Source organism: Fukomys damarensis, unplaced genomic scaffold, assembly GCF_012274545.1.
Source record: "Fukomys damarensis isolate Sample0158 unplaced genomic scaffold, DMR_v1.0_HiC HiC_scaffold_23, whole genome shotgun sequence".
In the NCBI taxonomy this organism is placed as follows: domain Eukaryota; kingdom Metazoa; phylum Chordata; class Mammalia; order Rodentia; family Bathyergidae; genus Fukomys; species Fukomys damarensis.
The window spans coordinates 44,799,059-44,814,632 of record NW_022900935.1 but is presented as its reverse complement, the minus strand read 5'-3'; the positions used below and the strand labels follow the sequence as shown (position 1 = coordinate 44,814,632).

General features: G+C 54.1%; 1 protein-coding gene across 1 annotated transcript in view; it reads left to right on the top strand.

The window, feature by feature from the left end:
* The first annotated feature begins 6 nt into the window (after positions 1-6).
* The window catches only part of Ski (SKI proto-oncogene), a 65,182-nt gene continuing 49,614 nt past the window's right edge, over positions 7-15,574 (top strand). The window contains exon 1 of the mRNA XM_010627889.2: positions 7-741. Coding sequence (XP_010626191.2) covers positions 46-741 — 696 coding nt within the window. The 5' untranslated portion in view covers positions 7-45. The remainder of the gene's footprint in view (positions 742-15,574) is intronic.

The window sequence follows — 15,574 nt, the reverse complement described above, 5'->3', positions numbered from 1 at the left end:
CCCGCCATCCAGCCGCCGCCGCCGGTGCTGCCCGGGCCCTTCTTCATGCCATCCGACCGCTCCACGGAGCGCTGCGAGACCGTGTTGGAGGGCGAGACCATCTCTTGCTTCGTGGTGGGCGGTGAGAAGCGCCTGTGCCTGCCGCAGATCCTCAACTCCGTGCTGCGCGACTTCTCGCTGCAGCAGATCAACTCAGTGTGCGACGAGCTGCACATCTACTGTTCGCGCTGCACGGCCGATCAGCTGGAAATCCTCAAAGTCATGGGCATCCTGCCCTTCTCCGCGCCCTCGTGCGGGCTCATCACCAAGACGGACGCCGAACGCCTGTGCAACGCGCTGCTCTACGGCGGCGCCTACCCGCCGCCCTGCAAGAAGGAGCTGGCCGCCAGCCTGGCGCTGGGCCTGGAGCTCAGTGAGCGCAGTGTCCGCGTGTACCACGAATGCTTCGGCAAGTGCAAGGGGCTGCTGGTGCCCGAGCTGTACAGCAGCCCCAGCGCAGCCTGTATCCAGTGCCTCGATTGCCGCCTCATGTACCCGCCTCACAAGTTCGTGGTGCACTCGCACAAGGCCTTGGAGAACCGGACCTGCCACTGGGGCTTCGACTCGGCCAACTGGCGGGCCTACATCCTGCTGAGCCAGGACTACACCGGCAAGGAGGAGCAGGCCCGCCTAGGCCGCTGCCTTGACGACGTGAAAGAGAAGTTCGATTATGGCAACAAGTACAAGCGGCGGGTGCCCCGGGTGAGTGTCCCCAGGCCGGTGGGCCTAGTGGCTGTGCTGACGGTGGTGGCTCCTCTTGGGTGGCTGGGCTGTGGTCGTCCGGGGCTGGGACCAGCATTTCTGCCTCACCCTGTATTTCAGGGGTTTGTTTTGTCTTGCTGACGACAGCATCAGCGTGCCTGTTGATAGGCCCCTGAGGCCTGGCGAGGGAAGCGTCTGGCCGGATGGGCTTGGCTCCTCAGGCCGAGCTTGAGTGGTTTGGGGGACTGGTCTAGTGAGTGGAAAGGCCCGTGGGAGCCCCATGCCCGTTGCCCAGAATGCTGGGCCTGGTTCTGTCAGGGAGAGGCCAACCATAAACTCCAGGAAGTTCAGGCAGCTGGGCTCAGGCTGCAAACCTCAGGTCCAGGTCTCCAGAGAGCCCCCGTCTGGACACGGTTGTGGGGAGAGTTGTCACCCCAGAAGCCTCTTAGACTGCAGGCAGTAGGGAGCCAGGCCTTGGTCCCAGCAGATTGCTGGTTTGGTTTGCCAGCTTTCTCCTTTTGTGCCCTCAAGTTTTGGGACACAGACACAAAAGTATCTGGGCTGCAGGGGTATGGTTGGGACTTGGAGACTCCAGCCCTGTCTTTCCTAGTCTCCCTCGGCCATGTCAGTGTCTCCCAAGAGGGGTAAGGGATGCTTGACCTGGTCAGGGTCCAGGCCCCGAGTGTTATAGAATTGCTGCGATTTATTTTGGGCGCGCTCATTTCCTTCTTTCCCTCTCAGCCACGCAGAGGGCTGCGTGTGGAGGGCTGCTGCCCAGGTGCTGTTTGTTGTTTGCCTGGAGACTGTGGATTCCGGCTGGGCATATTCGGGGTCACCAGATGCTGAAATTGTCCTCTGGAGTCCACAGGAACTTTCTGTTGCACAGGCACCAAATGTTTGTAACTTTTCTTTCACATATCCAGGCTTGTTAAATTGCACACGCAGAGTGCTGCATTGGCTCAGCTATTCTTGGGAGGCCTAATTAATTCAGCTATTGCATCAAACTTTTTTTCTAAATCTGTGAATAGATGCTGCAGCCCGGTTTTCTCTGGGCGCCCCTCCAGCGGAGTGTCAGAGTCGTGGGGGAGGGGAGGAGTGAAGAGGGACTGTCGCCTCATCTCAGTGGGGGCTGCAAGAGAGTGGGTGTGCTTGTGCGCCTGTGTGTTCCAAGGCGGCTCTGCGCGGCCGGGCCAGCGCCCAGGTGCAGCTGCCTGCAGTCCCTGGGTTGGGGAGGCTGTGGAGGAGTCCTGCAGGCTGGTGGCCCCTCATGTCGGATGGGAGCTGGCTGTGGGTGGGCTACTGTGCTCCCTGTGCCCAGAGGTCCTCTGGCCTGGCATACCCACACCTTGCCTTGTGCAAAGGGGTAGGGGTTGCACAGACCCTGGAGCTGGTTGACCCGCTGAGGCCTAGTTACTGTCTCCGGAGCAAGTGTGAGGATCTTGATGGAGCAGGGTGTGTCTGTTTGTTTTTGTTGACTCTGGGTCATGTGTGTGTTGTGGGCCTTCTGCTGGGCCTTTCCAGGGCCTCTTTGTCCCAGATGCTGCTGAGCAGGACGGCATTTTTCCTCCCTTGCAGCAGGCCTTGTGGTTCTGGGTGTGCGTGCCTTGTGGCTGAAGGACTGCTGAGCTCTGCTGGGTTAGAAGGCCGTGGCTAGGACGGGTTCCATGGCTCATGTCATTTTGGCTGGTACCCTGGCTCTGTGTTCTCTGCGAGGGTCTGCGCACACCTCATTTCTGATGCAGAAGTTCCTGAGTGTGACACGATTTGAAAGTGACTGGGGTCTCAGCCTGAGCAGCAGCCCTGCCCCAGCAGTGGCAGCCTTGGCCTGGGGTCTGCGCTTTTGACACCCTCTGTGCTTTCCTGATGAGGGACTGCAGGGCTCTCTCCCCTCGTGGGGTATCTCAGCCCATGTGCCCTGGCTCTGCCCTCACTTACGGCCCCTGTGTTTGGGCATAATAGCTGTGTGGGTCTCCTGTGAACCCCCCCACGACAGCCGAGCGCACACTCGAGAGTGCCGTGAGGGAAGTGGTGTCAGTCAAGGTGGGTGTGGGACCGTGGTGACCCCGAGGATGGCCCGGTTGCCTCACTGCTGCTGCCCTTGGTTCCTCCCACTCCCTCTTGCCACAGATTCGCAGAATGTGTTTTGATTTCTTCATTTCCTTTGTAGCTTACTTTAATATTTCTGATCTGAGGAGGAGAGCAAGAGGAACAAAGAGTGTGCTGGAACTCTGCAGGGATGGTGTTCGGCAGACCTGCTGAAGGCAGCCTGAGCTGGACGCTTTGGGGATCTGTGGAGGTGGCTGGGTACCCTTCTGCAGTGGGACCAGGCTGCATTTCTCTGCAGCCACAGCGGGGAGGTGGGTGCTTTTCCTGGGTCTCCAGTACCCTGGTTACCTTTGCCCTGCTTCACAGTGTCCTGGCTGGGGTTGGGTTGTGTTCCTAGGTTTGGCTGAGTGGGGCTGGGGTTCCAGTCTTGAGCCTGGAAACTTGTGTGCAGGTGGATGTCCTCAGGCCTTGGCTTGTCAGCAGTGCCATGACCATGTGGAGGGCTCATGGTCTTCCTTGGTGGTGTTTCCCAATGTCATGGGAGTAGGGGAATGGTGGTCTGATGGCCGCCAGGCCAATCAGTCTTCCTTGGTGGTGTTTCCCAATGTCATGGGAGTAGGGGAATGGTGGTCCGAAGGCCCCAAGACCAGCTTCCTGCAGGTGTAGTTTGAAAGTACACAGGCTGTCCGTGCTCAGTGAGTCGGTCGGTGGGACTGCTGTGAGCTGCTGTCTGCCATTCACTGAGCCAGTCTGATTGGAACTTCATGGGGACAGCTTCCTGCAGGTGTAGTTTGAAAGTACACAGGCTGTCCGTGCTCAGTGAGTCAGTTGGTGGGACTGCTGTGAGCTGCTGTCTGCCATTCACTGAGCCAGTCTGATTGGAACTTCATGGGGTCTGTGTTTATGTTCCTACTCTGCCTCACTGCTTTAGGGATTCTGTGTAATGTGTCTTGGATGGTACAGTTAGGGTAAAGGTAGATGGGAACACTGAGCCTTCCTTTGCCTTCTGTTGCCTTCTCTCTGGCGCCATCTCTCCCTTCCTCTCCTGTTGTCTCAGAGCTGTTGGGCTTCATGCACTCTATCTCTGTGAGCACAGATTTGCTCTCTGTCCAAAGGATGTGAACAGTGGTGGTATGAGCTGCCACTTGGCCTGCTGTCTGGGACACAGCTCTGTCCCACAGGAGGTCTTGCTGGTAACTGGTGGCTGCTCTCCCAGGCTGGCAAAAAGGTGCTGCGGTGCCTTCCTCTGGCCATAGCCGCCTGTGGTTTGAACACTGACCTGACTGAGGAGTCTGGCTTCTTAAGTGACCGTACCTGTCTCGCGGGGCCTGATTCTTAGGTGCACTCCCTCCTCTGGGGTTATTGCTATTCCTGTGGGTGACTTGGCATGAATTGTCTGGGTGCCTTAAGTTGGAATGTGCCTCTTGAAGAATTTCCTGACCTGATGCAGGCAGATACCGGGCCAGATGGACAGCCTTACTGAGCACCAAGTCCTAAGGTGGACTTGGGAATGGCAACCACTTTCAGGTTGCAGGAGCTCACCTCTCAGTGATTTGCGCCTTGCTGTTAAGCTGAGGCAGGAGAGCATGGCATGGTATAGGTAGTTGGGCCCCCCACCTCTTGCTGCTCTGTGTGCTGCCTTGGGGCTGTACTCACTTACCTGGCTGCCCTGAGTCTGGATGGCACTTCCAGGGCTCAGCTGTCCCTGGTCCCTTGGCTTCCTTTCCAAGAGTGTTTACTACACTGTTTCCTGCTGGGCTTTCTTGGATTTAATGGTATCTTCTCCAGGTGCTTGGTAGAGAAGATGGGGTACCATCTGTGCTAAAAGGACAGGCTGCTAGACAGGGAGCCCCTGAAGATCAAGAGGTCTGGTCAGTAGGGACAAAGGCCAGTGGGCCCTTCTCAAAGGGAGAAGGAACAGTGGCTGAGCATGCATTCAGGGTTCTGCCCACAGCCTGACCCAGCTATGTCCCAGCAGAGGGGGGGAGTGTGCAGGGTGTGGTATGCACCCTGGCCTTGCCCACTCGTTCTGATGACCTTAGTCCACCTTTGCAGAGCCTCATGTAGTCATTCTCCAGCATGCATGTCTTTCTGTCCTAGAAGCCTGTTGGTCCCTTGTCTTCTGGGGGCAGTGAGATTGTTGAGCAGCCCTCACCTCTGTCTCCTGCTGCCTCCCTGACATCCCTTGGGCAGCGTGGGTCTTCTGAGTAAGGTCATTGACTGTGGCGTCTTGTTTCTCAACCTCTCCTGCAGCCGGTTTGTGTAATGTCTGTCTGAGATGTCGCGTAAGGGCAGACAGGATGTTGAGTGTGAGGAAGTCTGGGTTAAGTGTGAGCTGAGCCCCGCCCCGGAGGCGGGGGTAGGGGGGAACCCAGGTCTGAGCTGTGACACTGCTGCCCGCAGGGCCAGGGAGGAGGCGGTGGTTCCGGGGCCTCTCCTTGGCTGTCTGGCAGGAGGTGTTGGTGGCCGGCGGCCGGACTCTGTGGTAATAATACATCTCTTTCTAAGGATTGCGAAAGCCAAGGGAGGATTTCTCCACTGGAAGAATTATGCAAGTTTCAACTGAAATGTTTTTTAAAAGTTTTTTTGTTTTGAATCAAAATAACAGAGGCTGGAGACCTGGGAGAGCTGCAGGAGGAAGTTCTACTGTGGCTGTTGATCACCACCTGGGAAGGGAACATGGGGCTGGGAACCAGACATGGTCCATGTTGGGCTCACTGGGATGACTGTGCCTTCTGCATGGTTGGGAGTGGGTTTGGTCAGCATCTCCAGCATCCTAGATGGCATCCTTGGGGCCCCGTGGGCCCTGTGCAGTTGCCTTTACTGCTGCAGCCCAGCGAGGTCACCCTGCCTTCTTGCCCAACCTCCATAGGTCTCCTGGACCAGTTGTGGCACCAGCCACCTTGCTGTGTGTTGAGGTTACCTTGGGTCATCTCAGGAAGCACCTACCTGGCCTCGGGGTGGGTGTAGTGAGTGGTGGCTCTTAGTGCTGCTTTTGTGCCTGTAAGAGAAGGTTAGGTTGGGTGAGGCCTCAGCTTCCTGAGGCTATGCAGTGGTTCTGTGGTGTCTCCTGTTTTTCTAAAATGTAGGACCAAGAGTCAGGCGAAATCCCCCAGTACTGAGGTTTGCGCCCAGGGCCTTTGCACTGAGAGAACCCCTCCTCCCCTCTTTATTTTAAAATTTAATTTAATTTAATTATTATTATTATTATTATTATTTGATACTGGTGATCAAACTCAGGACCTTGGACTTGCAAGGCAGGTGGCAGAACCACTGAGCTAAATCCCTGGCACTCCTCTTTTATTTTTTAAGTCAGGATCTCACTAAGCTGCCTAGGCTGGGCTCAAATTTGTAACTCCCCTACCTTGGCCTCCCAGAGTGTTGGGATTTACAGGTGTGCACCACCACACCTGGTAATCAGGCATATTTTAAGTTCGATCATGGGGGAGACTAGAGCAGACCAAGCACATTGTCTGTGGCTTGGGTGTACCTGGCCATCCTGCACGCTGCGTCAGCCTTTGCTTAAAATGCCTACTCTGTGATCATCCTCCTGTTGTTGGTTTGGGTGGAAACAGATAAAGGGGTCTTGGATGAGCCTTGGAGACAACCGGTGTTCTGTCTTGGTGTTTGGCACAAGCATCTTCTCAGAGATTACTGTTTGTGCTTGCAAATATTCAGAGAACGCTGTGACTTATTTAACAACGAGGGAGGCCGAGAAGTGACCGCATGGCTGCACACCTGCTAGTGGGTGGGCCTTCTCAGCTGTCCTGGTTGGGGAGCCCTTTGCGGCTGTCTCTGGGGGCCCTGCATGACGGGGGGAGGGAGCTTGGTCACAGCTGGGTCCCTGCTTCCAGGACTGGAATAAATACTTGCCAAGTGACACAGTGACACAGTGGGGGCACATGGTCACAGCTTGATGAAGCTTGTTGGCAGCTGCTCTCCATCCTAGAGAAGGGAAATGAGCTCTTTGAGGAATGGAGTTGAATCTTTGGAGGCATCTTCCTGTGTCTGTCCTGTGCTCTGGAGAAAGTGGCTCGCTCAGAGCAGACTCAGGTGTTGGAAGGCCCTGGAACGTTACCCTTGGCTGTGGCTGCCTGTGTGGATGTTCTTCCTTGGCTCTTGTGCACTGCTGTGGCTTCCACTGGAACATCTGGTGGCTTTGAAAGAAGCAGCTCTCATTGAGATTGGTTTCCCGTGGCTTCCCCTGTGCTGCTGGAAACGCAGGGAAATGCATCTGGATGGTGGGGAGGCCCTACAGAGAGTAGATGTTATCCTAGTTGGAGGATCAGTCACTGTTGCTGCCCCTTGGGTTTGCAAAGCTGACTTCACATCAGCCCTGGAGGACGTAAAGATATTCATGGAGACCTATGTCTGGGCAGGCTCTGGTGTGGCCCTTCCCCCTCCTGACGATCCCTGAACTGTGCATGGGGTGGCAGTTGGAAAACACAATGTGTGAGGTGATCACCCCAGGCAGGCTGGCTGGCTGGTTCTGGTGGGGAGCATTGGGCACACTTATACCACTGGCTCCACCTCGTTGACCTGGCCTCGTGGCAGCTCTCTGCTTGAAGCTGTAGGTCTGTGCCTACCACCTGCCTCGTGGTCTCCTTTGCTGGCCACTTGTTTCTGTGCTCACGAGGAAGGCCATTGCCAGCAGAGTCAGGTGTTCTTGCTAATTATAGTGCCCTCTGCCCACAAGTTAGTCTCTAAGTAATGGGAGCAAGAGTTGGCTGGCTGTCACCTTGCAGACTCTTTCAACCTGCACTGGCTGAGGTGCTGTGCTTTAGGATCCACTGGTCCCACTGTTGAGGCCAGGTGTGTAGACACCGGCTGGACCCTGTACTGAGAGTTGCATGGAAACAAACATCTTTGATTTTGCTGTGGAATGTGTCTCTTCGTCTGTAAACAGAAGTTGTTGGTGTCCTTTTCTAAAGCAGCAAGGCTGATTGGGCCTCACACCTTTTCAGAGAGTACTCCTGGAGGTACAGGTGAGGCTGGCCAGGTGCTGAGCGTGTTCTCTGGACCCTGGTCCTTCAGGCTTGGCTAGCAGAGGTAGGCCATGTGGCATTGATGGGATATGGAGAGAGTGGTGTTGTGTGTGATATGGAGAGAGTGGTGTTGTGTGTGGTGGCATCATGGCCTTTTCTACCAGGTGATGTGCCAGGGCCAGCCACATGGTCCTGTCTGGTATGGCTGCTGTGCAGAGAGGGCAGACCAGGGGGGAACCAAGGGCTTCCATTTCCCCTGGCCGCAGGAGGCTCATGTGCGGGGGCTGGGTGTTGTCCTCTGGCGAGTGCAGACCTTTCTCCGGAAGTGTTTGTTCCCGTGCCTTCTCCCCCAGTGGTGTCTGTGCCAGTGGACAGCCCAGCCACTGTGCAGTGCATAGCCCAGCCTGACATGCCAGCTCCCCAGGTGAGCTCCCCAGGTCCTGTACCCTGGACTTCCACGATGCCCAGGTGAGGCCATTTGTAACGATGTTGGCACTGTCTCCTGTGTCTGGCCCTGTTTGATCAGTAGTGCATCTTCAGGACACCCTAAGACTACATCAGAAAATCCAGTCCATGACCATAGTGCCCCTCTCGAGTGGGTACTTTAATTCTGCCTGATGAGCTGGTTTATGCCTCTCAGTGCCATGTCCTCAAGTCCTGTGACAGTGAATGAACCTGGGACTGAACCTGTGGCTGCGCTGAGTTGAAGTCTCCATCCCTTTGGGGTCCGAAGGGGACCAGTGATAGACCTCAGGACCACTGGGTCAGGGGCTGTACTTGTTTGTTGGAGATGGTTGCAGGTGTGGACTCTGGGCAGGGTGAGTTGTGGGAAGCTGTGGACAGATTAATATTTCCTTCAGCTTTGCCCCAGACCAGCAGGAACCAAGTGAGGTGCCTGCTGGCGCCAGTGATGCTACTGAGTTGGGACACAGTGGGCACTCTGTGGCTGTGGGAGGTCCTGCCACCTGTCTGCTCTGTCTCTGGGGCTGTGCCTTGCCAGGGGCATCCTGTGTGCTGGGTGGGCAATGCCCAAGCTGTGTGGCTGGCGTAGTGTTTCTGAGATCTCTGCTGTTCCCTCCCTGGATGTCCACAAGGATAAGCAGGAGACAGGGACTCTCATACCAAAGGGGCTGCCATCTTGTACTTGGTACCCTTGGGCCTTTGCTGTTCTCACCTGAGCCTCCTGCTTCCTGACACTACAACTGTGTTGCCCAAACCATTAAAAAAATTACACTCTCAAGTTGAATGATATGCAAATGTAGTCAATTAAGCGAGGGGATTTTAATTAGCAGTTTAGGTTCATGTGTGAAGCGCCGTGCCTTAATTACTTGACAGTTTTGTTGTAAATTTGCAAAGTTTTTTTTTGCAGAACTATCAAAACTGTGATTTTTTTTTTAAACATCCTTGTATGCAATAAGTGTCGCCCAGCTTGCCTGACCCTGGTGGATTTTGTCTCAATTTATAAAGCTCTTCCAACTGTGAAGACAGTGAAACCCCGTGGGCTGCCCCGTATGTTCGGTGAGCTAGGCTGTGCCTCTCACTTTCAAGATCACCTGGCCGGGTGGTGCCAGGTGGGGAGCAAGGAGAGGAGGCCCTTCCTCCCAGTGCAGAGCTGGGCCACTGACAGACATGTGTGTTCTGGCCCAGGCAGCTGGACAGCTGCACAGCGAGACACCTGGAATGCAGTCAGGAGGGTTTCAGTAGAGTAATGACCCAGGAGAGCTGTGATCCCGGAGCCCAGCCCAGGCCTGGCCCCTGTGTTCTCACAGCCTAAGGGGTTCCATTTAGCAGATGAGAGGCGAGAACCCTACCTGGGAAGTTTTCTTGCCTAGGCACATGGCAGCCTTCCGGCCAAGAGCCTTTGTCTTGATTCTTGACCCAGAGAGTGGTTTGTGTGACACAAACCTGTTTCCAAAACCTGTGTCCAGGTTCTGCGCAATGGGCACTCTTTCCAAGTGTTGGATCTGGGCTCTGCCCATTGTGCCAGGCCCTGCCAGAATGGATGGGGTGGTTGGTGCACTTCTCTTTCAGTTAGGTTAGGATGTGCTTTAACTTGCCCGGTGTTGCTGCTAGAGTTGCCTCTATTATGGGGGAGGTCCTCTACAGTTTTTGGCACCCCCATTTAATTACAGCTGTGCTACTCAGGAGACATGTTCTGAGGAACGTGTCGTTAGGCTGTTTGTCGCGTTGGAACCTCATGTCGTGTGTCTACACAGACTCAGGTGGATGGCAGCTGCACACCTGGGCCATGCGGCCACTGCACGTTGGGGAAGTGTGTCTGGATGCATCTGCCAGGCTTGCACAGGGTACGGGAAGATCCCTAGGCGGTGGGGATCTTCAGCTCCTCTGTAACCTCGGGGACCACTGTCGCACGTGTGGTTTGTCACCGGCTGAGATGTTGTTCTGTGGTGTGTAGTTGTACCTGATGATGTGCCGCACTAGTGTAGGTAGGTTTGAAATCTCATTTAAACATTCTTATTTGAATTGTGTGTGAGTCTCTGCCTGACTTAACTGACTGAACAAAGGACTGGCTTTCTTTCCTCTCTGAATTGTCCAACTTTCTGTGAGTTAGGCCCCTAGGCCTCAGGACCCAGCAGAGCAGCCCCCTGGTCAGGGCTTCTAGGACTATCAAGGCCCACAGTATGAATCAATGTTTTTTTGGTACTAAGGACCAAACTCAGGATGTTGCACTTGCCAGGTAGGTGCAGTACCACTGAGCTACGTCCCCAGCATGAATCCTTGGGTTTTGAGATGTGATGCCCCATTTAGAAGGGACATGCTTTCCCCTGGGTATCCGGATGAGAGGCCATCCCAGGTCCAGGAGAGGAATGTCCTGGGCACGTTGCGTCCTTGGAGCCTGGCCCCGTGTGCTCCCTACTGTGACTCTGTCTGCTGTGGGCTGTGGACAAGTACAGCATCTTGCCTGTCACATGTCAGGTAAAGGTAGACACAGCTATATTGTGGAATACGTTTGAAGCTCAGAGTAGAGGCTGTCTGCAGGGTCTCTGCATGGGTGCCCTCTGGGGCCCTTGTGCTACTGTGGAAGGGTAGCCCCATCTCTGGAGCTCTGACCGGTGGCCACTTTGGCTCTTCCCAACCTGCAGTGCCGCGGGTGCCTGGAGCAATGGTTTGCAACAGTACCTGCCTTGGGGGCTCCTGGAGGCTCATGGTCGCCCCCACACCTGGTTTCTGCTGCTTTCAGCTTCTTCTTTGAGGGATTGGAGGCAGAAGAGGAGGAACCGGTGGGACCTGAAAGGCAGGGTCCCCCAGTGCTCCAGTGGAAACCGGCAAGCACACTTCCCTCACTGTCATTATGAATGCAGGGCCTGGACCTGTCTGTGGTCGTATAAAATGGAGTTTTATGTGGGAAATTTCAGTCTTGCCCTGAAGACTGAAAACCAGTGTAACGCACACCGTGTACCAATTCAGCACCTTTCAGTGTGGCCTAATTTAGCTGAATCCCAGTTCGTTTCCCCTCTTTATTTTTTTTAAGCAGACTAATTTATAAGAGCAGATCCCAGGCATCATCATATTTCATGGTTAAGTGTTTCAGTGTTTTTGCTAATGAATAACAAAATATAAAAACTTACAGTCATACCATTAAAGTTCCTGACAAAGTTAGAGCTAGGTGTGGTGACGCACGCCTGTAATCCCAGCACTTGGGAGGCTGAGGCAGGAGGATCGCTGCGAGTTCAAGACCAGCCTGGGCTACATAGTAAGTTCCAGGTCAGTCTCAACTACATAGTGACACCCTATCTCAAAAAGCAAAAAACAACAACAACAACAACAACAACAACAACAACAACAACAAAAAGTTCCTGACAAAGTTGAAAAGAATGTCTTCCCAGCAGTGAGTGTGGAGGCTCTGATGCCTCAGGACCTGTCCTGTGCTGCTGCTTTTCAGGACCCATCTTTGGTGTGTGCGTGTGTGCCCCTGAGCTCTGGTTTGAGCAGGGCAGAGGTGGCATATGTTAGTGTTGGAGACAGCACCAGAGAGGTGCACAGGGCATCAGCCCTTCTGGACTTGGAGCTCTTCCTCTGCTTGGTTGGGTCGGCTCCTTGTGTCCAAAGGGACCAGGGCCCTGCCTGGTGGGGACAAGCTGATCAGCACAGCTGCCCTCGGCTCGGGGGCTCTGGGTGGTAGTGGGGGCCCCTCTAGACACCTGTGAGCATTTCCCCTGGAAACACAAAGTCAGAGCAGCCACTGTGTGCACTTCCAACACAGCAGCAAGGCAGGCAGACTGCAGGGGTCCCAGCCTGCCCTGGCCTTTGCCACATGGAGTGTACTTTTAAAATTGGGTTCATTCACGTGCACGTTATCTTACTGTGGGTTTTTTCTTTTCACCAGAAATGCTATTGGAGGTATTTTCCTTTGCTTTTAAGTTTTGTGTAGGAAAAGTTCTCTTTTAGGAAATAAGCTGAAAGCACACAGTAATATCCAGATAGTAAAAGAAGGTATAAAAAGGACATTTCCACATGCACACGTGGGTTCTTGGTTTAACACTGGTAGATGAGAACGTGGTATTCTTGGCCTGGCTGCTCAGTTAGTTCTTTCGGGAATGTAGGTGCTCCGGGTCTGGCCACCGTGTTTCTGAGCTTTAGATCATATTGAGGGTTCTGGGAGCTAGGGAGCATCGAGGGCTTGGGCTGTATTTTGTGACCACATGCTTCGGGCTTGTCAGAACACCGTGGATCTCAAGTACTTCAGCCTGGTGACACAGCAGCTTCAGAGCCTGCACGCAGCGGGAAATGGCATGGAGGATGGGGTGCGGTTCAGCGTAGAGCGACTGGCTGCATGTGCCACCACGCGTGCTGTCCCTCTCATAGCCCACCCTCACTGCTGCGGCCTCTCAGTGGGCGATGTGTGAGCTGCTAGTGTGGGTTCCAGTGTGTCTCCCGTTGTGGTGTGGTGCAGGTGTGTGTGAGCGACAGATGCTCTGGGGAGGAAGGAGTGAGTGGTTCCTAGGGCCAGCTGTCTTCTGGAGGTCCCTGCCCTCCTGTCTTTGTGGCCCTATGTGATAGAAGGAGTGTGGGGTGCTTTCAGGAAGCTCTGGCTGGTGAAGGGGGATGCAGCCCGGCCTATGAGTCTGTATCTCCCTGCACCTGGCCATGCTTAGGGCTTCATGGGTGTCTAGGCCAGGGGTGTAGCTCAGCGGGGAAGCACTTGGGTAGCATGTACATCAGCATCAGCAGTTCACTTCGTTACTTTTCTGATAATCTCCTTGGTGGATTCTGATCTCCCAGAAGCGGTCAGGAGGACTGGTTTTCCATGGTATCAGGACCTTTCTTTAAATGGGGTTCCAATTCACATACCTGTGGAGATTCACAGAAATTTAAGACACCTGTGGAACTTTTAGGATGCTGCCCATTGTCTGCTTCCCTGCAGCTTTAAGATAATGGTGTTGAGAAGGTCTTTGTTGGTCTGGAAGGTGAAAAAATCTTATTTTTTTTCTTATTAATTTGTACATCTTTGCTTTAAAAGCTTTGCTGTTCTTAATGTACTGTGCTTTTTGTTTTAATCATGGTAAAATAAACCTAACGCAAGCTGGTGACACACACTTGTAATCTTAGCACTCTGAAGGCTGAGGCAGGAGGATGGCAAGTTCGAGCCCAACTTGGGCATCTTAGTGACTTGGCAAGGCCCAGCTGTAAGATAATTAAGGGGGCGGGGCTAGGATGTAGCTCATTGCAAAGACCCTGGGTTTAATCCCCAGTACTTCAATTTTTAAAAAGATAAAATGGTGAATTTTGTGGTAGGTGTTTATATACACGTACATGAGCACATGGGCATGGGCACACATGTAGGAGTGAATCCAGGGAGCACTGAGCTACCTACCACCTCATTGTTTTTTGGGGGTGGGTACTGGGGCTCAAACTCAGGTCTTTGTGCTTGTGAGGCATGCGGCAGAACCATTGAGCTAAATTCCCAACCCCTCAGTGCTTTTTTAAAATTTTGAGTCAGGAGGGGCTTCGTGAGAGTGCCAGGCTGGCCTTGAACTTGTGATCGTCCTGCCTCAGGCTGCAGGCATGGGCTGCCATCTTACCCATATTAAGCATGCAGTTCAGTGGCAGTGAGTGCTTTTCTGTTCTTGTGCAGCCATCGCCACCACTGAGCTCCAGACTTGTTCCTCTTTCCACACTGAGACCCTGGCCCTATTGAGCCCCGTGCTCTGCCCTGTGGCTTCAGGGACCCCGGCGGCTGTGGAATGGAGGGTTTGCCCTCTGACCGGCTCTGCTCACTGAGCACAGTGACCCCCGGTTTGTCCACTCTAGCACGAGTGGCACGTCCTCTCTAAGGCTGAGCAGTGCTCTGTTACAAGCTGGCTCTCATTTTTTTCACCAGTTTTTGGGTGGGCACTTGGTCTCTGTCTCCTGGTGGTTAGAGTAATGCTGCTGTGAGCACGGGTGTGCAGCAATCTGTTCAAGTCCCTGTGCTTAATACTTTTTGGGTTTTACTCAGAAGTGGGATTGCTGGATCATGTGCTAATTCTATTTTTAATTTTCTGAGGAACTGTTGTACTATTTTCTACTGTGGCACATTGCTTTATTTCCTACCAGTGAGACTCTGGGTTTCATTCCTTTGCATCTTTGCTAGCACTTGTTGTGTTCCGTGTTTTTTGACAATAGCGAACCATCCTGATCTTGCATTCTGGTTTGCAGTGCCCTAGTGACAAGCAGTGTGGAGCATTGATTTGTGTCTTTTTAGAAATGTCTGTTGTTTGTGTATGTTCAGTTGCGGTTCTTACCTGTTTTGCATTTCTCTTTTCCCATTACTGTAGATGACTCTCCTGTCTCCTCTACCCATGTGCCATGGTCTGGTTGCTATCCTGTGGGAGAGCACCCTCCCTGACTGAGGTGGTCTAGGACTGCTACAGAAGAGGAGACCCTGGTGTCTGCAGGGCTCATGGGAAGGGTCCTCCCTGGTCAGAGCTGTTGGTACCTGTAGGGCCAGGAGGCCGTCTGTGCGCAGTGATGTTCTGGGTATCTGCTGTGTGCCCAGCACATGGCCTCAGAGAAAGATTGTGACTTAGGCCCCCGGTCCAGTCTGCTGGGCTGGAGACCCCCTTACTCCTCATCCAGGGCAAGGCTGAGGGGGCTGTGGGTGGCTGCTGCTGCCTGGGGACAAGAGATTGTAGCAGGGAGGCTTTAGCTCTGAGGGGTGTCTGGTGACCCTGGCATGCACCGTCCTCCTCGCTCTGAATTCTGCATCCTGTAGGTTCTGGCGAAAGTTCTTCAAAAAAAAAGGGTGAGCCCACTGAAAGTGACTTCCTTACGAGAAAGTCTGTGTTCCTTCCTCTAGTTTGCACCAAAAGTGGCAGCCTGGCTGTCCCAGGAAATGTCTTTCTGTGTTGGGGGACCTCTGTCAGGCAGGGGAAAGACTCCCTTGCCTTGGCTTCTAGGTGTAGGGACCCCGTCTGGCTTGACCTTTTCCTTGTTGGTGCATCCAGTCTGGCTTGGGAGCTGCCTGTGCCTGTGCCCTGCCCCTCTTGGCTGGCCTGCTCACCCTGGGCGCTAGTCCTGATGTACTGAGACTGCCTGTGACTGGGCGAGCAGGGCGAGCTCTTGTCCCACCCGGGACTGACTTGGCACTGGTGGTTCCAGAGAGGCTGCTGGTGACAGGTGGTAGAGTGAGTGTGCTGCAAGTGACTGTGGCCATGAGACAGGCATGTGGGGACCTGGTGTGGGGCTGCCATCTTCCCAAGGCCTTGAGGGTCTGGGGGTGGCTTCTGGGGCCAGGATGGGGCTGTGGCCAGTGTGGGCTATGCCCACTTTGCTGGGTCTCTGTCCCCAGGGTTGCACTG